We start from the raw sequence: 23,070 nt of genomic DNA, 5'->3' as shown, positions 1-23,070 counted from the left end.
TACATCCGTGCAATGCCCGTGATTTTCACGCGCCTCGCACGGACCTATGTTAGTCTATGGGGCCGTGCAGACTGTCAGTGATTTTCACGCAGCGTGTGTCCGCTGCGTAAAACTCACGACATGTCCAATATTTGTGCATTGTTCGCGTATCACGCACCCATTGAAGTCAATGGGTGCGTGAAAGTCACGCCCAGCACATGGAAGCACTCCCGCAGCCGTATAAACTATGAATGAAAACAGAAAAGCACCACGTGCTACAAACATCCAAACAGAGTGTCATAATGATGGCGGCTGCGCGAAAATCACGCAGCCACGCATCATACGCTGCTGCCACACGGAGCTGTTATGGACCTTTTGCATGCGCAAAACGCCACGTTTTTTGCGCACGCAAAAATCACACGCTCGTGTAAATCCGGCCTTAGGGTAGGAACACACTCGGCATGAACGCTGCGGATTTTATGCAACACATTTTATTGTGGAAAATCCGCAGCGTATCACAGTCACAGCCGAGTGGATGAGATTTGAACAAATCTCATCCACACGCTGCAAAAAAAATTGACCTGCAGTGTGGCTTTTTAGGCCGCAGCATGTCAATTTATGCTGCAGAATCGCCACTCGTCTGGTGCGGAAATGTTGCGGTTCTGCCGCAAAAATCACAAAAGAGAAAAAAAAAAGGCACTTTTTTAAATTGATAAAAAAGTTTATACTTACCCCGGCCGTAGTCCTGGTGACGCGATCTTCTATTCTTAGCGCAGCTCCTGGAGCTGCTGCCGGTCTCTAAATAGGCAGTTGGTCCAGTAGAATTTGGAATTATTTTTTTTTGTGAACCAGCTTAAAAAAATACAAAACTTTTGTGTTAGGGCCTGTTCACATCACCGTTCGCTTCCGCTCCGGGGTTCCATCTGAGGTTTCTGTCGGGTGAACACCGCAACGGAAAGTGAAAGTGACAGCACAGCTTCCGTTTCAGTCACCATTGATCTCAATGGTGACGGAAACATCGCTAATGGTTTCCGTTCGTCACCATTCCGGCTGGTTTTCGGACGGAATCAATAGTGCAGTCGACTGCGCTAATTGTGACGGAAGCTGTGCTGTCACTTTCACTTTCCGTTGCGGGGTTCACCCGACGGAAACCTCAGATGGAACCCCGGAGCGGAAGCGAACAGTGATGTGAACAGGCCCTAACACAAAAGTTTTGTATTTTTTTAAGCTGGTTCACAAAAAAAAATAATTCCAAATTCTACTGGACCAACTGCCTATTTAGAGACCGGCAGCAGCTCCAGGAGCGACATCATAAGGGACACACTAGGCGGATATGCTGAGAAAAACTCCACAGCTTATCGCGGGAGCCGCAGGGAATTCTGCAAGCAAAACCGCACCAAGTAGTGGTGCAGGTTTCGTGAGGCGTGTCCGCTGCGGGAATCCTGCAGGGAAAAAAAAGTTTAGACTTCCCCCGGCCGTAGTCCTGGTGACGCATCTCTCTCTTCTGAACGTAGCCCCGCCTCCTGGGATGACGCTGTAGACCATGTGACCGCTGCAGCAGTCACATGGGATGAAACGTCATGACAGAAGGCTGAGCTGCGCTAAGACTAGAGGATCGCGTCACCAGGACTACGGCCGGGGCAAGTCTAAACTTTTTTATAAATTTAAAAAAGTGCCTTTTTATTTTTTCTCATTTGTGATTTTTGCGGCAGAATCGCAGCATTTCCACAACAGAGGAGCAGCGATTCCACAGAATACATTGACACGCTGCGGCTTAAAAAGCCAAAAGCCACACGGCAGGTCCATTATTTTTCAGCGTGTGGATGAGATTTGTTCATATCTCATCCACTCTGCTGCGACTGTGATACGCTGCGGATTTTCCACAATAAAATGTGTTGCATAAAATCTGCAGTGTTCATGCCTAGTGTGTTCCTACCCTAAGGCCGGATTCACACGAGCGCGTGCTATTTGCGCGCGCAAAAACATGGCGTTTTGCGCATGCAAAAGTTCCATAATAGCTCCGTGTGTCAGCTGCGTATGATGCGTGGCTGCGTGATTTTCGCGCCATCATTATGACACTCTGTTTGTAGCACGTGGTGCTTTTCTGTTTTCATTCATAGTTTATACTGCTGCGGAAGTGCTGGGCGTGATTTTCACCCACCCATTGACTTCAATGGGTGCGTGATGCGCGAACAATGCACAAATATAGGACATGTCGTGAGTTTTACGCAGCGGACACACGGACACACGCTGCGTGAAAATCACTGACAGTCTGCATGGCCCCATAGAGTAACATAGGTCCGTGTGAAAATCACGCGCGTTGCACGGACGTATTACACGTTCGTCTGAATAAGCCCTAACAATAAGGCCCAGTTCACAGAGTTTTTGGGCCTTGATATTGACTCGGACACTGCGTCAGAATCAGCACCAAAAAACTTCCAAAACCGCCTCCCATTGATTTAATCTGAAATCAATGGGAGCCAGTCGCGGAAAAAAGAAAAAGCAGCACGTCCTTTCTTGCCGCGGTTCTGCCTCTGACCTCCCATCGAAATCAATGGGAGGCAGAAAATGCATTTTTCCCTGCGTTTTTTGTCTGCTGTCATCAATCGCCGTGGGCAAAAAACGCGGCAAGATAGTGTGGGCAGGTCAATATCTGCCTCAAAATTCGGTGCGCGGTTCCAGGCGGTCGCGGGTGCCCATGCGCAGGAGTTTGCGGGTGCGCGCGATCGGTCGCACGGGCGGCGGTGTTTGACGGCCCCATGACGACCCCCATGCTACCCAGGGCCGCCATCAGGGGGGGTATTATGGGTGCTGATGTGAGAGGCCCGGCCAAACCTAATTGAAAGGGGGGCCCGCAGCTCACAACATTCTTTTGGTGAAAAAAACGGGCCCCATTGCAGGGGCCTGTTTTTTTTTCTACCAAAGGCAAGTCGCGGCAGTTTGCCGGGCCCCCCTTTCAATTAGGTTTGGCCGGGCCTCTCACATCAGTACCCCTAATACCCCCCCTGATGGCCGCCCTGGGTACCATGATATAGTGCTGGACGGAGTACCGTTAACAGGCGGTGCCACGGTAGGGGGGCCCAAAAAATTTAGCTGTAGGGGGCCCTGAAATTCCTGATGGCGGCCCTGATCTGTAGTGATGGTCGGGTACGGGGGCGGCCGCAGGTTGGTATTATTAGACTGGGAAAAAACAAAAACAGTGGGCCTTCCCATCCTGCAAATGCTAGCCTGATGCAGGGCGGGGGGGGGGGGGACCACATTGTTTTTTTTTATTTATTTTTTCTTTATAAATGACGTCGGGTCCCTCCCATTTTTCATAACCGGCCAGATACAACATAGCAGCAGCATGCTAGCACTACCAGGGAGGGCCCTGAAAGCCCGGTACTAGCGACACCACCGTCATAAAAAGTAACGTTTGTGTGAAAATAATCCAAGAAAAAAATTAATACCTAAAAAAGTTCACTATGGATATGAGTAGGAAATAGAAAGGTTTAGGTAACAGGGAGGCAAGCTTAAGATTTACTGGTAGACAGGGCTTAAAGAGGCTCTGTCACCAGATTCTCTAATCCCTATCTCCTATTGCATGTGATCAGCGCTGCAATGTAGATAACAGGAACGTTTGTTTTTTGTTTTTAAAACGTTCATTTTTGGCCAAGTTATGAGCTATTTTATATATATGCAAATGAGGTTTGAAATGGACAACTGGGCGTTTTTTTTTTCGTTATGTCCAACTGGGCGTGTATTGTGTTTTTAACTGGGCGTGTTTACGTGTATGACACTGACCAATCCGTGACCAGTCAGCGTCATACACTCCTCTCCATTCATTTACACAGCAGCGATGTGCAGCCACATACACAGAGATTAACGTTAATCAAGTGTCCTGATAATGAATACACATTAAATCCAGCCTGGACGTCATGTGTATTCAGAATCCTGACACTTCTGAATCTTTTCTGTGAGATTCCAGCAAGCCATGCGTAATCTCGCGAGATTACGGAGGTAAACGAGATTTCGTTTCCCTTGCTGGAAATCTCAAAGAAAAGAGTCAGAAGTGTCAGGATTCAGAATCAGGCTGGAGGTCATGTGTATTCATTATCAGGACACTTGATTAACGTTAATCTCTGTGTATGTGGCTGCACATCGCTGCTGTGTAAATCAATGGAGATGAGTGTATGATGCTGACTGGTCACTGATTGGTCAGCGTCATACACGTAAACACGCCCAATTAAAAACACAATACACGCCCAGTTGGACATAACGAAAAAAAAAGTCCAGTTGTCCATTTCAAACCTCATTTGCATATATATAAAATAGCTCATAACTTGGCCAAAAATGAACGTTTTTAAAAAACAAAAACGTTACTGTTATCTACATTGCAGCGCCGATCACATGCAATAGGAGATAGGGATTTGAGAATCTGGTGACAGAGCCTCTTTAAGGTTGTATTCCAGCTAGAAAGATTTGTAACCTATTCACTAGATGTTAGCTCAGTGGTTGTCTAAATGCTGGGATCCCCACCAATCTCTAGATTTAGGGACCCCAGTTCCCCCAACCGCATGAGCAAGGTGAGCAGGAGTTTATATGTAGCAGTTGGACTCCCACAATCTTACATTTATCAACTATCAAGTAGATAGATGATAAATGTTTCAAGGTGTAACACTCCTTTAAGAAGATCATCGATGCCATATTTCAGGAGGATGCTTCAGTCCATAATCAGGGAATACTGTTCTAATAATGTGTTTTAGAGAAGTACTGGCAACATGAATGTTCTATTATCCCCACAGTTATTCGGAACTATTTGCAGCAAGGCATCCTTTAGTAACATGATGACATTCTTACCAAGTGCCAACAATTAACTTGTGATATTGGGGCATCAATGTGGAATCAGAAATCCATTTCATTTTCCTGTTTGGTTGTTTATTCTCATCCTGTAAAACACAAGTTAATTTCAAGAAGTGATGCGAGATATCATGTACACAAACGAAACTGTTACATATATTATATGTAACATGCTGACACTGAAGAATATGTTTATATTCTGACTGAGGACACAGATGTAAATTCAGGAATTTTCAATGCAGTAAAATTGCAATAATACAGAATAAAAAGGACCTAAAATAGTTCTGAATCAAGGCAGAGATGGGATTCACGGTATGTAGTGACTGATGTTCTTCAGCATTAGTAAATTCACAACAGTCAAATTTCCCTTTGTAGTGAAGTAACACAAAAAAAAATCAAGATAAACTGCAAGTTAAACTATGTTCATCGTTTTACATGCTGTACTAAAGCTTCCCATAGCACTAAATAAAGGAACCGGTCCTATAACTGCTTCTTTAAGAAAAAATAATGGTGAAACCTCTAGTTTTATGACAGTGGTTAGGAGGAATATACAAGTATTCCTAATGTGACGACACAGCAGCTTGTAGTAGTCAGTAGTTTTGATATATTACAAAATAAAAAACCTACGGATAATCTTTTGATCTGATTTTTCATTTTACTATGATTAAAAGTAAAGAACGGTCAATTTGAAATAGACCAACACGTTAGAAAATCTCTTTGTGCGATATCAAGTGCTATAGGTCATCGGAAGTTGGAACAGTATCCCCCCATACAGAGGCTAATTGTTCTTGAAATCTGAATGATCCAAATAGCAGTCCCTCTCTGGCACGTTTTTCATCTTAGTGCTCATTCACACGAGCGTAAATCCCGTCCATGTGCTGTGCGTCGAAACAACGCACAGCACACAGAACCATTGATTTCAATGGGGCTATTCACACATGTGTGAGTTTCCACTCAGTAAATGTCTGTTGCGTGAAGCTCACTGCATGTCCTATATTGGTGCATTTTCACACACCGACCACCTATTGTAGTCAATGGGTGAGTGAAAACCACGGACAGCACAAGGATGCACATCTGTGTGCTGTCCATGTTTTACGTATCAATTACATTGAACAAAAAAAATGTTTGCAGGTGCGCGAAAAACACATGCCACACGCAAAGCACACTGGTGCAAAACACAACGCATACGGACAGATTTACGCTCGTGTGAATGTAGCCTAAGGGTATGTGCACACGATAACGTCAATTACGGCTGAAATTACGGAGCTGTTTTCAGGAGAAAACAGCTCCTGAATTTCAGACGTAATTGCTCGTACTCGCGTTTTGCGAGGCGTCAATTACGGCCGTAATTTGGAGCTGTTCTTCATTGGATTCAATGAAAAACGGCTCCAATTACGTCCCAAGAAGTGTCCTGCACTTTTTTGACGAGGCTGTTATTTTACGCGCCGTCTTTTGACAGCGACGCGTAAAATTACAGGTCGTCGGCACAGTACATCGTAAAGCCCATTGAAATGAATGGGCAAATGTTTGCCGACGTTTTGGAGCCGTGTTTTCAGACGTAATTTGAGGCGTAAAACGCCTCCATTACGCCTGAAAATAGGTAGTGTGAACCCAGCCTTACAGTCAACTGAAAGGTCTTTCTGCTTGGCTGAAACTTACCAGAATGAAGCGACTTTTCTTCAACTTAAGATCTGGAGTCCAGACTGAGACTAAACCATCTTGTCCTACAGCAACTAGTGTATTATCAGGCATGGGCGATATCTGGATAAAAGGTTCCCTGTGTGGACTACTATCTGTCACTACTGCAGGAAGGTGAAAGGAGACTGTGTTACTGTCTTGCTGCTGCAGTGATGCTTGTTCTTCCATTTCTGCCACCTGCAGGAAAGCATTACATAAAATCCATATAAAAGACATTAGACAACTTAATCCACAATATTTAGTATTGTACCTTATATCAAATAAATACATTTATTGTCATCTTTATTCTAAGGCCTTAGGCTTCATGCACACGACCGTGCTCGTAATTACGACTCGTAATTACAAGCACGGGCGGGCACGGCCGGCCACGGGCAGCCGGCCGCTTTTGCGAGCCGTGCTGTCATTATAAAGTATAGCAGCACGGCCCGTAAAATAGAAAAATAGAACATGTTCTATTTTTTAACGGCACGGGCACATTCCCGTGAGAAAACGGGAAGGTACCCGTGGCTAACAGAAGTCTATGAGCCCGTTATTGCGGGTCGTAATTACGACCCGCAATAACGGGTGTTTTTACGGTCGTGTGCATGAGGCCTTAAATGAAGGCTGAGGAGGACTTCTTCAATATTGTTTATACCTGTTACTATTAGGTTTCTCTCCTTATAAACTTGGGTTTCCCTCTTTATAAACATGAGCAATGGCTGCTCTCCCAACTCACTGCTCCTCTATTGCACCTGAACTGCTGACATGTTCAATAAGACGACAAATTCTGAAACAACTGGAATGGTACACCAGTGTGGAAGTATGTTGAATGAGAGCAGTAATATATATGTCTATTGGCATAAGAATATATTTACATGTATTTGTCACATGCCCTAAAAAAAGTAATATTAACCCCTTCCCTCTTTAGCCACTTTTGACCTTCCTGACAGAGCCTCATTTTTCAAATCTGACATGTGTCACTTTATGAGGTAATAACTCCGGAATGCTTTCACCTATCCAAGCGATTCTGAGATTGTTTTCTCGTGACACATTGCACTTTAAGTTACTGGCAAAATTTGCTCGATATGTTCAGTATTTAATTGTGAAAAACACCAAAAATTAGCGAAAAATTGCAAAAATTAGCATTTTTCTCAATTTAAATGTATCTGCTTGTAAGACAGGCAGTTATACCACACAAAATTGTTGCTAATTAACATCACCCATATGTCTACTTTAGATTGGCATCGTTTTTTGAACATCCTTTTATTTTTCTATGACCTCACAAGGCTTAGAACTTTAGCAGCAATTTCTCACATTTTCAAGAAAATTTCAAAAGGCTATTTTTACAGGGGCCAGTTCAGTTGTGAAGTGGCTTTGAGGGCCTTATATATTAGAAACCCCCAAAAAGTCAACCCATTTTAAAAATGTCACCCCTCAAAGTATTCAAAACAGCATTTAGAAAATGTCTTAACCCTTTACACATTTCACAGGAATGAAAGCAAAGTAGAGGTGAAATTTACAAATGTCATATTTTTTTGCAGAAATAAATTTTTAATAAATTTTTTTTTATAACACAGAAGGTTTTACCAGAGAAATGCAACTCAATATTTGTTGCCAAGTTTCTGCAGTTTTAGGAAATATCCCACATGTGGCCGTAGCGTGCTACTGGAATGAAGCACCGGCCTCAGAAGCAAAGGAACACCTAGGGGATTTTGGGGCCTTATTTTTGTTAGAATATATTTTAGGCTCCATGTCAGGTTTGAAGGGCTCTTGCGGTGCCAAAACAGTCAAAATCCCCCAAAAGTGACCCCATCTGGGAAACTAGACACCTCAAGGAAATGATCTAGGGGTGTAGTGAGCATTTTGACCGCACAGGTTTTTTACAGAAATTATTGGAAGTAGGCCGTGAAAATTAAAATCAACATTTCTTCAAAGAAAATGTAGGTTTAGCGATTTTTTTTCTCATTTCCACAAGGACTAAAGGAGAAAAAGCACTGCAAAATTTGTAAAGCAATCTCTCCCGAGTAAAACAATACCCCACATGTGGTAATATATGGATATTTGGACACGCGGCAGGACTTAGAAGGGAAAGAGCGCCATTTGGCTTTTGGAGCTCAAATTTAGCAGGAATGGTTTGAGAGGCCATGTCACATTTACAAAGCCCCTGAGGGGACAAAACTGTGGAAACCCCCCACAAGTGACCCCATTTCAGAAACTACACCCATTGAGGAAATTATCTAGGGGTATAGTGAGCGTTTTGACCCCACAGTTTTTTGCATAAATTATTGGAAGTAGGCTGTGAAAATGATAATCTAAATTTTTTCAAAGAAAATGTAGGTTTAGCTAATTTTTTCTCATTTCCACAAGGACTGAAGGAGAAAAAGCACCATAAAAATTGTAAAGCAATTTCTCCCGAGTAAAACAATACCCCACATGTGGTAATAAACGGATATTTGGACACACGGCAGGGCTTAGAAGGGATGGAGTGCCATTTGGCTTTTGGAGTCCACATTTAGCAAGAATGGTTTGCGGAGGCCAGGTCACATTTGCAAAGCCCCTGGAGGGGACAAAACAATGAAAACGCCCAAAAAGGGACTCCATTTAGGAAACTACACCTCTTGAGGAATTCATCTAGGGGTGTAGTAAGCATTTTGACCCCACAGATGTTTCATAGAATTTATTAGAATTAGGCAGTGAAAATAAAAACAGTCCTTTTTCTTCAATAAGACGTAGCTTTAGCGCAAATTTTTTCATTTTCTCAACAAATAAAGGAAAAAAAGAACCCAACATTTGTAAAGTAATTTCTCCCGAGTACGGCAATACCCCATATGTGGTCATAAACTGCTGTTTGGGCACACGGCAGGGCTCAGAAGGGAAGTGAAGTGGAGATTTTGCTGGATTATTTTCTGGGCGCCTGTGGGACCAAAACAGTGGAAACCCCCCAGAAGTGACCCAATTTTGGAAACTACACCCCTCAATGCATTTACCAAGGGGTGTAGTAAGCATTTTAACCCTGCAGGTGTTTTGTAGAAATTAGTGTTCACTCGATGTTGCAGAGTGAAAATGGGATTTTTTTCCATAGATATGCCAATATGTGGTGCCCAGCTTGTGCCACCATAACAAGACAGCCCTCTAATTATTATGCGGTGTTTCCCGGTTTTAGAAACACCCTACATGTGACCCTAATCTTTTGCCTGGACATATGACAGGGCTCAGGAGTGAAGAGTACCATGCGGAGTGGAGGCCTAATTTGGCGATTTACAAAGTATTGGTTCACAACTGCAGAGGCTCAGATGTGAAATCATAAAAAGAAACCCCTGAGAAGTGACCCCATTATGGAAACTGCACCCCTCAAGGCATTTATTAAGGGGTGTAGTGAGCATTTTCACCCCACAGGTCTTTTCCATAAATGAATGCACTGCGGATGGTGCAAATTAAAAATTTATATTTTTCCCTAGATATGCCATTCAGTGGCAAATATGTCATGCCAAGCTTATGACGCTGGAGACACACACCCCAAAAATTGTTAAAAGGGTTCTCCCGGGTATGACGATGCCATATATGTTGAAGGAAACTGCTGTTTGGGCACGCTGTAGGGTTCAGAGCCGAGGGAGCACCATTTGGCTTTTGGAGAGCGGATTTTGCTTGGTACTATATTTGTTTGAGTATTGCTGGTGTTTTATAATGTGGGGGTACATGTAAGCGGGGCGGAGTATATAAGGGGCATAGTCAGGTGGTATAAAAAAAAAATAATAATCCATAGATGTGTGTTACGCTGTGAAGCAATCCTTTCCGCACAGGCCAGTGTCGCACTGATAAATGGTGTCATTTCTTATCCCCCTTTTGGTCCACACTCCGCACCTTTTGTAGTTTGGGGAATTTTGCTGGGAAAGTGTTGTCCTGGTATAATACGGGCACCGTCACTTCCAGCGGATATGTTTGGGCTCTCCCCTTCCTGGTTCCCTAATTTTAGGTCCTTGATAAATCGCCTCTTCAAACAGAAGAAATGTTCCCCTCGGGCACAACTGCATATTTTTTTATTTCCTGACTTATTGGAGCCATAACTAATTTTATTTTTCATAGACGTAGCGGTATGAGGGCTGGTTTGTTGCAGGACGAGCTGTAGTTATTATTGGTACCATTTTGGGGTACATGTGACTTTTTGATCACCTTTTATCCTATTTTTTGGGATGCCAGGTAAACAAAAAAACGCAATTCTGGCACAGCCTTTTTCGGTTTTTTTATACAGCGTTCACCATGCGTTATAAATTACATGTTAACTTTATTCTGTGGGTCAGTACGATTCCGGCAATACCTAAATTATAGCACTTTTTTTATCTTTTACAACTTTTTGCACAATAAAATTACTTTTGTAAAAAGAATGTATTTTTTCTGTCGCCAAGTTGTGAGAACCATAACTTTTTAATTTTTTTGTCGACGGAGGTGTATGAGGGCTTGTTTTTTGCGGGACGAGCTATAGTTTTTATAGGTACCATTTTTGGATACGTGTGACTTTTTGATCACTTTTTATTCTAATATTTGTAGGGCAAAGTGACCAAAAAACAGAAACTCTGGTAAAGTTTTTTACGTTTTTTTTTTACGCTGTTCACCGCGTGCAATAAATAATATAATATTTTGATACCTCAGGTCGTTACGGTCGTGGCGATACCAAATACATATGGTTTATTATTATTTTTTAATAATAAAGGACTTGATAAGGGTAAAAGGGGGATTGTGTTTTATTTGATTACTTGAAACTTTTATTGTTTTCAAACTTTTATTTTTTGCACTTTTTTTTTACACTTTTTTATACTTTTTTTACACTTTTCTTCAAGTCCCACTAGGGGACTTGAAGGTCCAACGGTCAGATTTTTTTTTTTCTAATAAATTGCACTACCTATGTAGTGCAATGTATTAGATCTGTCAGTCATTCACTGACAGCAAGCCGATTAGGCTTCGCCTCCCGGCGGGGCCTAAATCGGCTTCCGTAATGGCAGAGCAGGAGACCATTGTGTCTCCTGTTGCCATAACAGCAGTCGCCAGTCCCGATTGCCTGTCAGGGCTGGCGATCTGCTAGTAACCGCTACGATGCAGCAATCGCTTTCGATTGCTGCATCGAAGGGGTTAATGGCAGGGATCGGAGCTAGCTCCGGTTCCTGCCGTTACACGCCGGATCAGCTCCTGACCCGGCGCCATCTTGCCGGCAGCTACGGAAGCCGATCAGGCTCCGCCGCCGGGCGGATCTTGACCGGCTTCGGTGCTAGGCAGACCGGGAGGCCAGTATTAGGCCTCCGGTTGCCATTGCAGCCACCGGAACCCCGGCAATTTCATTGCTGGGGCTCCGATGAGCTGCAAACACCTTAAGTGCATTGATCGCGTTTGAGCGCTGCACTTAAGGGGTTAATGGCGGGGATCGAAGCTAATTTCGGTCCCCGCCGTTACAGTCGGATGTCAGCTGTAAGATACAGCTGAGATCCGACGATGATGGCACCGACTCAGCTTCTGAGCCGGTGCCAAACATTTGCCGTAAATATACGGCATTTTGCGGGAAGTCAATGCTTTCCATGACGTATATTTACGGCAAATGTCGGGAAGGGGTTAAATTTTTATGATCCTAAGGCCTTATTCACACGAACGTGTCAGTTTTGCACGTGTAAAAAACGCAGCGTTTTTCCTGCATTTCAGTTCCATGTGACATCCGCGTCTGCATTTTTTACGCGTGTATGTCATCCGTATCTCACACGTTTTTTACGTCAGCAAAAAAAACTGATGGAGGTGTTTTTCTTTTTCTCATAATTTCTTTAGCATCTATTGTGTGAATCACGGGCAGCACACGGATGTGCAGCCGTGATTTTCGCGCACCCATTGACTTCAATGGGTGCGTGATGCACAAAAAACGCACAAGAATAGGACATGCAGTGAGTTTCACGCGGCGGAGACACGCTGCGTGAAAAACACAATGTCTGAATGGCTCCATTGAATTGCATAGGTCCGTGTGGCATCCGTTGTTTTGACACGCATAACACAGACGTCAAATACGCTCGTGTGAATAAGGCCTAATGTTTACTCAGATGACACACCCATCCTTAACACGTATTGGAGTTGACAGGCGTAGATTCCCAGCAACTTTTTACATGGAAGTACATAAGTTAATTGGTCAAGTTGTCGGTCTCTATGGGGTTTGAATTTAACCTTTCTAGGACTGATGGTCATTGATGCCTCAATGCTCAGGCCAAATTTTCAACTTTGGGTATGAATTGCTTTGCACGCCAATATTTTTTTACCGGCTTTGCATATCTCAACTATTTTTACCATGTTTTTTCAGGACATATAAGGCTTGACATAAGTAACATTATTTGTTAAATAAATAAAACAAATTTTTTGTTAGAAGCAGAAAAACGGTCTAAAATGTAAAAAAGATTTAAATTGAACTTCGCCTACAACAGAAATTTTCATATATAATATATATATATATATATATATATATATATATATATATATATATATATACATACATACACACACACACACACACACACACACAAACACACACTATTGCACATACATATAGTAAAATATGCTTGTCTATTTCTTCTGATTACAGGGACACCATATTTAGATAGTTTTTATTAAAGGGGTTTTCCATCAATTAATGTTTTTCTATGGGAGACTCGTTTCGGCTCCCACAGGAATGCATTGAGAGCCTGAGTGGTGGTTTACTGAAAAGCACAGTGATTCCAGACAGGTCAGAGTGAAGATCCTATGGTTGGTGCTGGACTTGAAAACGACATGATTCAGGGATTGGTATTTCTTCACACAGCCAGGGCCGCCATCAGAAATTTCTGGGTCCCATACAGCCAAGGAGTCTGGCGCCCCCCTCACTATTGGGGCGGGCACAAAGTAAAGGGGTGGGAGGTAAGGCAGTGGTGAAAAGTAAACTTGTAGGGTCTCTTTGGAGGAGCAGGGCAGAAACAGCTGGTGGGTATCAGGGGCAAGGTGGAGAGACTAAGTGCCAGGGCTCAGTGGGGGAAGGAGGAGGGGATTTCTGGGAGAACAGAAAGTGGCAGGGGTGGCGACATAAGGCATGAGGGCGCCCGTCGGAACGGGCCTCCCCATGGCCAGCGGTGTACTATAACAGAGGTATCTCCCTGCTCTGCAATCCACTAGTGCCACTGTAGCTCCCTGAAGGAGTGAAATACTTGTGTGGCCGGGGATTCCGCTCTTGGAGTGCTCCGCTTGATGTCTCTGTCTGTATATAGGCAACTCCTGAAGGGGAATCCCCGTCCACAGCATTGCCGAATCTGTGACCGGGGATTCCACTCCAGGAGAAGCCCTTGACGTCACTGTCCATAAATGGACACAGACGACAGGGGCTTCTCCTGGAGTGGAATCCCCGGTCACAGCGTCGGCACGCTGTGGACGGGGATTCTGCTTCAGGAGTTGCCCCTGATGTCACTGTCCATATATGGACAGAGACATCAAGCGGAGCGCTCCAGGAGCGGAATCCCCGGCCACAGGGGGATTCCGCTCCTTCAGGGAGCTACAGTGCCGCTATCTACATTAAGGGGAGGGTGCTATCTACAAGGGGGCTGTGTGGCACTACCTGCAAGGGGGCTGTGTGGCACTACCTACCATGGGGCTTTGTGGCACTACTACCAGGGGGCTTTGTGGCACTACCTACCAGGGGGCTGCGTGGCACTACCTACAAGGGGGCTGCGTGGCACTACCTACAAGGGGGCTGCGTGGCACTACCTACAAGGGGGCTGCGTGGCACTACCTACAAGGGGGCTGCGTGGCACTACCTACAAGGGGGCTGTGTGGCATTTTACTGTGAGTGGGGTGCTGACGGTCGTTTTACAGTGAGTGGGGGACTGATGGTTATTTTACCGTGAGTGGGGGACTGATGGTTATTTTACCGTGAGTGGGGGGCTGATGGTCATTTCACTGAGAGTAGGGGGCTGATGGTCTTCAAGTGGTTTCCACCTTTGACCTCCAATTGAAATTAATAGGAGGCAGAAAATACCTTCGACGCTCATTTGGAGTTTTTTTTCCTGTGTCTTTTGCATTCGCTTCAACAGCTTCAAAAAAAACGGAATTTTGAGGCTGATTTTTTTTGCCTTCCAAAAAAATGCTGTGTATAGTGCTTGTTTTTAGCCGTTTTCTGTCTTAAAACTATTTTTGGTAGGGGTGCCCTGAGGAAATGTTATGTTTCCAGTGGGGCCTCGAGTTTGAAAAGGTTGGGAAACTCTGTACTAAGCTACAGGATCACCTCGGCGACTCAAGGATCGTGGAGCAGCTCAGTTCATCGTGGGAACAGGGGCCTAGGTGAGTACAACTTTGGGGGCACTGTCTATAAGGTGGGGGGCTGTATGGCACAATCTACAAGGGGAGGTGGGGGCTGTATGGCACTGTACATGAGGGAGGTGGGGGGCTGTATGGCACTGTCTACATGAGGAAATTGGGATCTGTATGGCACTGTCTACAAGGGGGAGGTGGAGGGCTGTATGGCAATATACTGTGTGTGGCAGCCAGGGGAGGGGGCATTATACTGTGTGGAGGCAACTAAGCGGACATTATACTGTGTAGGGGCACTACAGAGGGCATAATACTGTGTGGGCACAATTAAAGGACAAAATACTGTGTCCTTGAAGGGGTTATAATATATTATTATTATTATTATACTGTATGGGGGAAACTAAAGAGGCATTATACTGTGGGGGCATTATACTTTTTTTATGGGCCATTTTTTTTATGATGGGGTGGGGCGCCGAAAGATAAGTTCGCAGGGGGCGCCATCTATCCTAAGGCCAGCCCTGTCACTACCCACCACAGGTTTGAAGGCTATGTAAACCTTTGATGGTGGTTTTTGTTGTTTTACCAGTCTGTTTGGTGCTACTTTGTAAATACTTTTTTTAAAAAGGATTTTTACTATATGAGATACAGCTTCTTTGTATCCTGTATACAGAGCAGCTGTATCATGCACTGAAACCTTTATCTGTCAGGTCAGCGGGACTGATGGGTTCATTGTCAACAGGTCTTGCGCTTCCCTGTTCATAATTTAGATTTGATCCATAACAGGTGGATCCTGACCCACCGATAATGAACCCGTCAGTACCCCGGACCTGACGGATACGGGTCTCAGCGCACGATACAGCTGCTCTCTATACAGGATACAAAGCAGCTGTATCACATAAAGTAAAAATTATTTTCAATAAAAAGTATTTACAAAGTTTCATAACACACACTAATAAACTTTTTATATAAAAAAGAGGTGTAAATAGCCTTTAAGATCTCTCCTCCTCCCCCACGTATCCTCTCTCCTTCCTCTACCCCTCCATAATGTCTCCTTTAGTGTCATCCACCCTCCATTATTATCTCCTCTCCTACCCACTACACCAGGGGTCTCAAGCACGCGGCCCGCGGGCCGCATGCGGCCCCTGGGGCTGTCATCTGCGGCCCGCGGGACACAGAGCCGCTAGTATCGGCTCTGCTCGAAGACTCTGGAATTCCCTGACATCGCTGTCCACATATGAACAGCGATGTCTGGGGCTTCCCCAGAGCCGGAGTCCCGGGCAGAGCGCTAGTACCGGCTCTGCTCCGGGAGTCTGTGGAATTCCCTGACATCGCTGCCCATATATGGACAGTGTGTCAGGGTCTTTCCCAGAGCCGGAGTCCCGAGCAGAGCGCTGGTGTCGGCTCTGCTCCGGGACTCTGTGGAATTCCCTGACATCGCTGTCCACATATGAACAGCGATGTCTGGGGCTTCCCCAGAGCCGGAGTCCCGGGCAGAGCGCTGGTGTCGGCTCTGCTCCCGGACTCTGTGGAATTCCCTGACATCGCTGTCCACATATGAACAGCGATGTCTGGGGCTTCCCCAGAGCCGGAGTCCCGGGCAGAGCGCTAGTACAGGCTCTGCTCCGGGACTCTGTGGAATTCCCTGACATCGCTGCCCATATGTGGACAGTGTGTCAGGCTCTTCCCCATAGCGGAGTCCCGGGCAGAGCGCTAGTATAGGCTCTGCTCCGGGACGCTGCGGAATTCCCTGACATATCTACCCATATATGGACAGTATGTCAGGGGCTTCCCCAGAGCAGGAGTCCCAGTGATGTCAAGAGCACAGCTGGAGTCAGCCTCTACAGAGGGCACTGGGGCAGCCTCTACAGAGGGCACTGTGGCAGCCTCTACAGAGGGCACTGTGGCAGCCTCTACAGAGGGCACTGTGGCAGCCTCTACAGAGGGCACTGGGGCAGCCTCTACAGAGGGCACTGGGGCAGCCTCTACAGAGGGCACTGTGGCAGCCTCTACAGAGGGCACTGTGGCAGCCTCTACAGAGGGCACTCTACAGAGGCTACCCAATCTTGACATGTGTGCTAACTGAGCCGCCGGACTGCATTTAGCGACACTTAAACTGGAAAGCTGGATTGTTGAAATAAGCACGTGGAGAAATATCTCAAATTTTAAACCTAGCGCTATTATTATATTAATGTAGTATTATTATTATAGTAATGTAGTATTATTATTATAGTAATGTAATATAGTGTTATAGTAGTTCAAATAACTAATTTAACAATAATTTTGTATTGTATCAAATTTGAAAGTAATGCGGCCCGTCAACTTCCCATTTTTTCTATATGCGGCCCACTTACCCGGCCGAGTTTGAGACCCCTGCACTACACCATCATCTCCCTGTCCCCATTGTCATCTAACCGACCCTCCTACCCCCCATAGAAAGCAAGTGTCTTACCCAGGTCTGTATGATCCTCCTGACACTGAAGCACCGCATTGTATCACTAGCAGCAGCTCTATGACGGCTCTTATCTCTTGTGCTGTGTACGGGACAATAAACCTGTCTTCTCCCTCCGCTTGCACAGCACAGGAGATAAGACTGGTGATACAAGACCATGAAGCAGAGCTGAGAGTGTATAGTGCCGACATGGGTAACATTGCTTTTGTATTGTGGGAATGTGATGTGAGGAGGCTCCGGGCAGCAGCAGCAGCCTGACAGACATAGTGACACAGACGTTACATACTGTACTCACAGTGTCAGAAGTCTTCTGCTGCTGCTGTGTGACGCCTCCACTGCATTCAAACATCCCTTCATGACGTCTCCCCTCCTTGTCTCATCCACACGCGCTGTCACGCCGCTGTGGAGGAGGAGGGGCGGGCACTATGTGAACAGCGGGCCCTTATGATTTAACTTTGATGCAAAGAACGGGCCCCGGCTCGGTATGGGACCTGTTCCTTTCACCAAAGTAAAGTCATAAGAGCCCGGTAGCAAATTAATTCCAGCATGAGCACGGGCCCCCGTTCTTTCAAGTTTATGACCGGGCCCCTGACAGCAGTACCGCCAGTACTGCCCTGATGGCGGCCATGCACACAGCACCCCACTGAAACACCAATTTATAAATGGAGGAGGCAATAAAGTAAATACTTGGAGTGCTTCTTTAACCCCTTCCCGCCACAGCCCTTTTTCAGATTTTCATTTTTGTTTTTTCCTCCCCACCTTTCCAAAGCCATAACTTATTTTTTTTGTCAATATAGTCCTATGAGGGGTTTCTTTTTTGCGGGACGAGTTGTAGTTTTTCGTAGCACCATTTATTGTGCCATATAATGTACTAGGAAACGGGCCAAAAATTATTTGTGGCGTAGAAAATGAAAAAAACAGTGATTCCTCCATTGTGTTTTGCGCGTCGTTTTTACGGAATTCACTGTGCAATTCAAACAACATGTTAGCTTTATTCTGTGGGTGAATACGATTACGGCGATACCAAATATATATAGTTTTTTCTATATTTTACTACTTTTACAAGTAAAAACCTAAGTGTAAAAAAGAACATTTATTTTGTGTCGCAAAATTCAGAGAGCCATAACTTTTTTATTTTTCCGTAGATTAAGTGGTATGAGGGCTTATTTTTTGCGAGATAAGCTGTAGTTTTTAACTATACCATTTTTGGGTACATGCGACATTTTGATCACTTTTTTTCATTTTTTGTGGGAGATGAAGTGACCAAAAAAGAGCGATTCTGGTGTTTACATTATTATTATTTTTTTAAATAATGATATATTGTAATAGTTCAGACTTTTACGGATGCGGCGATACCAATTATGTTTATTTATTTATTTTTTACTATGCTCTAGAGGGAAAATGGGAAAAGGTGGATTTTTAGAACTTTTAATATTTTTTTTTTATATAAAAAAAACAACTTTATTTTACTAATTTTGACTCATTTTTTTTTTTTTTTTAGGGGACTTCAACCATACTTCCCATACCCGCCTTTGGGATATGTATACGTCAAATGTCGGAAAGGGGTTAAGGCTCAGACCCCATTTTTCAAATCCGACATGTGTCACTTTATCTGGAAATAACTTTGGAATGCTTTTATTTATCCAAGCGATTCTGAGATTGTTTTCTCATGACACATTGTACTTTATGATAATGGAAACATTTGGCCAATACCTTTAGTGTTTATTTGTGAAAAACACCTACATTTAGAGAAAAGTTAGAAAAATTTCAATTTTTCTAAATTTGAATGTATCTGCTTGTAAGACAGATATTAAATACAACACAAAATAGTTACTAGTTCACACATCCAATATGTCTACTTTATGTTATCATCATTTTTTGAACATTCTTTTATTTTTCTAGGACTTTACAAGGCTTAGAACTTTAGCAGCAATTTCACACATTTTTAAAAACATTTCAAAAGCCTGTTTTTATAGGGACCTGTTTAGTTCAGAAGTGGCTTTAAGGATCTTATATATTAGAAACCCCCATAAAACACCCCATTTTAAAAACTGCACCCCTCAAAGTATTTACAACAACATTTAGAAAGTTTCTTAACCCTTTAGGCATTTCCCGGGAATTAAAGCAAAGTAGAGGTGAAATTGACAATTTTTTTTATTTTTTTTTTAAGAAATTAAATTTTAATCTATTTTTTTCTGTAACACGGAAAATATAACCAGAGAAACACCACTCAATAATTATTTCCCTGATTCTGCAGTTTTTAGAAATATCCCACATGTGGCCCTAGTGTGATAATGGACTGAAGCACAGGCCTCATAAGCAAAAGGAGCACCTAGTAGATTTTGGGGACTCCTTTTTATTAGACGACAAATTCTGAAACAAAAGGAATGGTAGACCAGTGTATTATTATATTTTAGCACCATGTCAGGTTTGCAGAGATTTTGTGGGGCCAAAACAGTGGAAACATCCCCAAAAAAACACAATTTTGGAAACTACACCCCCCCCCCCAAGAAATGAATCTAAGGTTATAGTGAGCATTTTAACCCCACAGGTGTTTTGCTGAATTTCTTGGCATTAGGCTGTAAAAGTGAAAATCAAATTTTTTTTCACACAAAAAGTAGTTTTAGCTCAGATTTTTTTTCATTTTCACAAAGAATAAAGGAGAAAAAGCACCACAAAATTTGTAAAGGAAATTCTTTCGAGTACGATAACACCCCATATGTTGTCAGAAACGGCTGTTTAGACACATGGCAGGGCTCAGAATGGCAGGAGCGCTGTTTGGCATGCAGATTTTGCTGGATTGTTTTTTTGTGTGCCATGTCGCATTTGAAGAGTCCCTAAGGTTCCAGTACAGCAGAAACCCCTGAGAAGTGACTCCATTTTGGAAACTTCACCCCTCAGGGCATTCATTTATGGGGCTACTGAACATTTTGACCCCACAGGTGTTTCATAGATTTTATTAGAATTAGGCAGTGAAAATGAAAAATTAAATTTTTTTCAAAAATTATGTTGTTTTAGCTCCAAATATTTCATTTTTACAAGGAGTAATTGGAGAAAAAATACCACACAATTTATTACTCAATTTCTCCCGAGTACAGCAATACCCCATGTGTGTCCCTAAACTGGTGTTTGGGCACACGGCAGGGCTCAGAAGGGAAGGAACAACCATTTGGCTTTAGGAGATTTTGCTGGATTGGTGTTCGGGCTCCATACCGCATTTGCAAAGCCCCTGAGGTACCAGAGAATTCTGGAAAGCCCCGAGAAGTGACCCCATTTTGAAAACTACACCCCTCAAGGCATTTATCATTTGCCTGGACATATGACAGGGCTTAGGAGTGAAAGAGCACCATGCGCATTTGAGGTCTATTTTGGTGATTTTTCACAGCATTGGCCCCCAATTGCAGGGCTCCGAGGTCAAATAGTAAAACACACCCCCAAGAAGCGACCCCATTTTTTAAACTAAACCCCTCAAGGCATTTATTAAGGGGTGCAGTGAGTATTTTGACCCAGTTCTACTCTTTTACTAGAAAATAATGTGCAGTGGATTTTCCACGGATATGCCATTTTAGTGCACAATATCTTATACCCAGCTTGTGCCACTGAAGACAAATACCTCATAAACTGTTAAGCGCATTCTCCCGGGTATGGCGATGCCCAGGGGCGTAACTAGGAAACACTAGGCCCCATAGCAAACTTTTGACTGGGCCACCCTCCCCTGGGTGCCACACACAGCCTGGCCTTGTAGATAGTGCCATACAGCCCCCTCCTTTAGGCAGTGCTATACAGCCCCCCTGTAGACAGTCCTATACAGTCCACCCTGTAGACAGTGCTATACAGTCCACCCTGTAGACAGTGCTATACAGTCCACCCTGTAGACAGTGCTATACAGCCCACCCTGTAGACAGTGCTATACAGCCCACCCTGTAGACAGTGCTATACAGCCCACCCTGTAGACCGTGCTATAAAGCCCACCCTGTAGACAATGCTATACAGCCCACCCTGTAGACAATGCTATACAGCCCACCCTGTAGACAATGCTATTCAGCCCACCCTGTAGACAATGCTATACAGCCCCCTGTAGACCGTGCTATACAGCCCCCTGTAGACTGTGCTATACAGCCCCCTGTAGACAGTGCTATACAGCCCCCCCTGTAGACAGTGCTATACAGTCCCCCTGTAGACAGTGCTATACAGCCCCCCTGTAGACAGTGCTATACAGCCGCCCCTGTAGACAGTGCTATACAGCCCCCCTGTAGACAGTGCTATGCAGCCCCCCTGTAGACAGTGCTATACAGCCCCTCCCTGTAGAGAGTGCTATACAGCCCCCCCTGTAGACAGTGATATACAGACCCCCCTGTAGACAGTGCTATACAGCTACCCCTGTAGACAGTGCTATACAGACCCCTTGTAGAGTGCTATACAGACCCCCTGTAGACAGTGCTATACAGCCCCCCTGTAGAAAGTGGTATACAGCCCCCCTGTGACAGTGCTATAAAGCCCCCCTGTAGACAGTGCTATACAGCCCCTCCTGAAGACATTGCTATACAGCCTCCCGATAGAGTGCTATACAGCCCTCCCTGTAGACTGTGATACACTTTGAAGTATCACAAAGAGGGACAATCGATGTGGCTCGCAGCGGCAATTTTTTTTCTTTTTAGCCACACCTCTAATCCCATCCAATCCCCGCTCGTACACACCCGGTTCAGCCCATGCAGTATAATGCCCCCATAGCTGCCACCATACAGTATAATGCTGTCACGAAGGGTCTGTGGACTCACTGGGCCATACTGCCTTGGCGATAAGACAGCTGGCCAACAGGGAGCAGGTGAGAGTCTATAGTTCTATAGGTACTTGTGGCAGCTCAGACAGCAGCAGGTCAGGCTCGGCTGGGACTAGGTAGCAGGCGGACGTCAGGCGAGGTGAAGCAGGTCAGACGTGGATGCAGCACAGCACGACTTTGGCACAGCTCAGTGCTAGACCAGGAATGTATGGATTGCTAGGAACAGGAACTGGAAACAGGTATAGGTACAGGGACAGGAACTGGAACAGGGACTGGAACAGGGAACACACTAGGAGGCCATCACATAAACAAACTCGGGAACACAACAACGCTCAGGCATAGAACTAGGGGGCTCGACCCCTCTTATAGTCCAGGGTACTCATGGGTCAAAGTTCATCCACGAGGTCCGGTGCGCGCGCTGCCCCTTTAAGAGCGGGCACGAGCACTCTACGGGATCCGGCTGAGGTGAGTGGACGCGAGCGATGGCGTCTCCTGAGGAGGAGGCTGGGGCCAGCGCTTGCCGACTCGTGGCTTCGGCTGTCAGGGGGAGGTTGGAGCGGACAGCCCGCAGCCACGGACATTACAAATGCTCACATAAATGCCCCATACAGTATAATGCCCACACAGATGCCCCATACAGTATAATGCCCACACAGATGCCCCATACAGTATAATGCCCACACAAATGCCCCATGCAGTAAAAAGCCCAAATTCCACCATACAGCATAATGCCCCATAGCTGCCCCATGCAGCATAATACCACCATAGCTGCCCCAACAGTATAATATCCCCCATAGCTGCCCCCACAGTATCATGTCCCCCATAGCTGTCCCATACAGTATAATGCCCCCCATACTGCCCCCACAAAGTATAATGCTCTTCATAGATGCCCCACACAGTATAATGCCTCCCATAGCTGCCCACACAGTATAATGCCCCCATAGCCGTCCCCACAGTATAATTCCCCCATACAGTATAATGGCCCCAAAAGCTGCCCCATAGTATAATGCCCCCCATAGCTGCCCCCACACAGTATAATGCCCCCCATAGT

The 23,070-nt window shown here is 44.8% G+C and overlaps 1 protein-coding gene across 1 annotated transcript in view; it reads right to left on the bottom strand.

The window, feature by feature from the left end:
- LOC142737618 (cilia- and flagella-associated protein 337-like) overlaps positions 1–23,070 on the bottom strand; it is a 92,884-nt gene that overhangs the window by 52,582 nt on the left and 17,232 nt on the right. The window contains exons 2-3 of the mRNA XM_075849709.1: positions 6,478–6,693; positions 4,819–4,907 (exon numbers count right to left, since the gene is read on the bottom strand). Of these exons, the coding sequence (XP_075705824.1) occupies positions 4,819–4,907; positions 6,478–6,684 (296 nt within the window). The 5' untranslated portion in view covers positions 6,685–6,693. The remainder of the gene's footprint in view (positions 1–4,818; positions 4,908–6,477; positions 6,694–23,070) is intronic.

Source organism: Rhinoderma darwinii, chromosome 1 (genome assembly GCF_050947455.1).
Source record: "Rhinoderma darwinii isolate aRhiDar2 chromosome 1, aRhiDar2.hap1, whole genome shotgun sequence".
Taxonomy (NCBI): domain Eukaryota; kingdom Metazoa; phylum Chordata; class Amphibia; order Anura; family Rhinodermatidae; genus Rhinoderma; species Rhinoderma darwinii.
The sequence above is the reverse complement of the archived record's forward strand: the minus strand, read 5'-3'. Positions and strand labels throughout refer to the sequence as shown.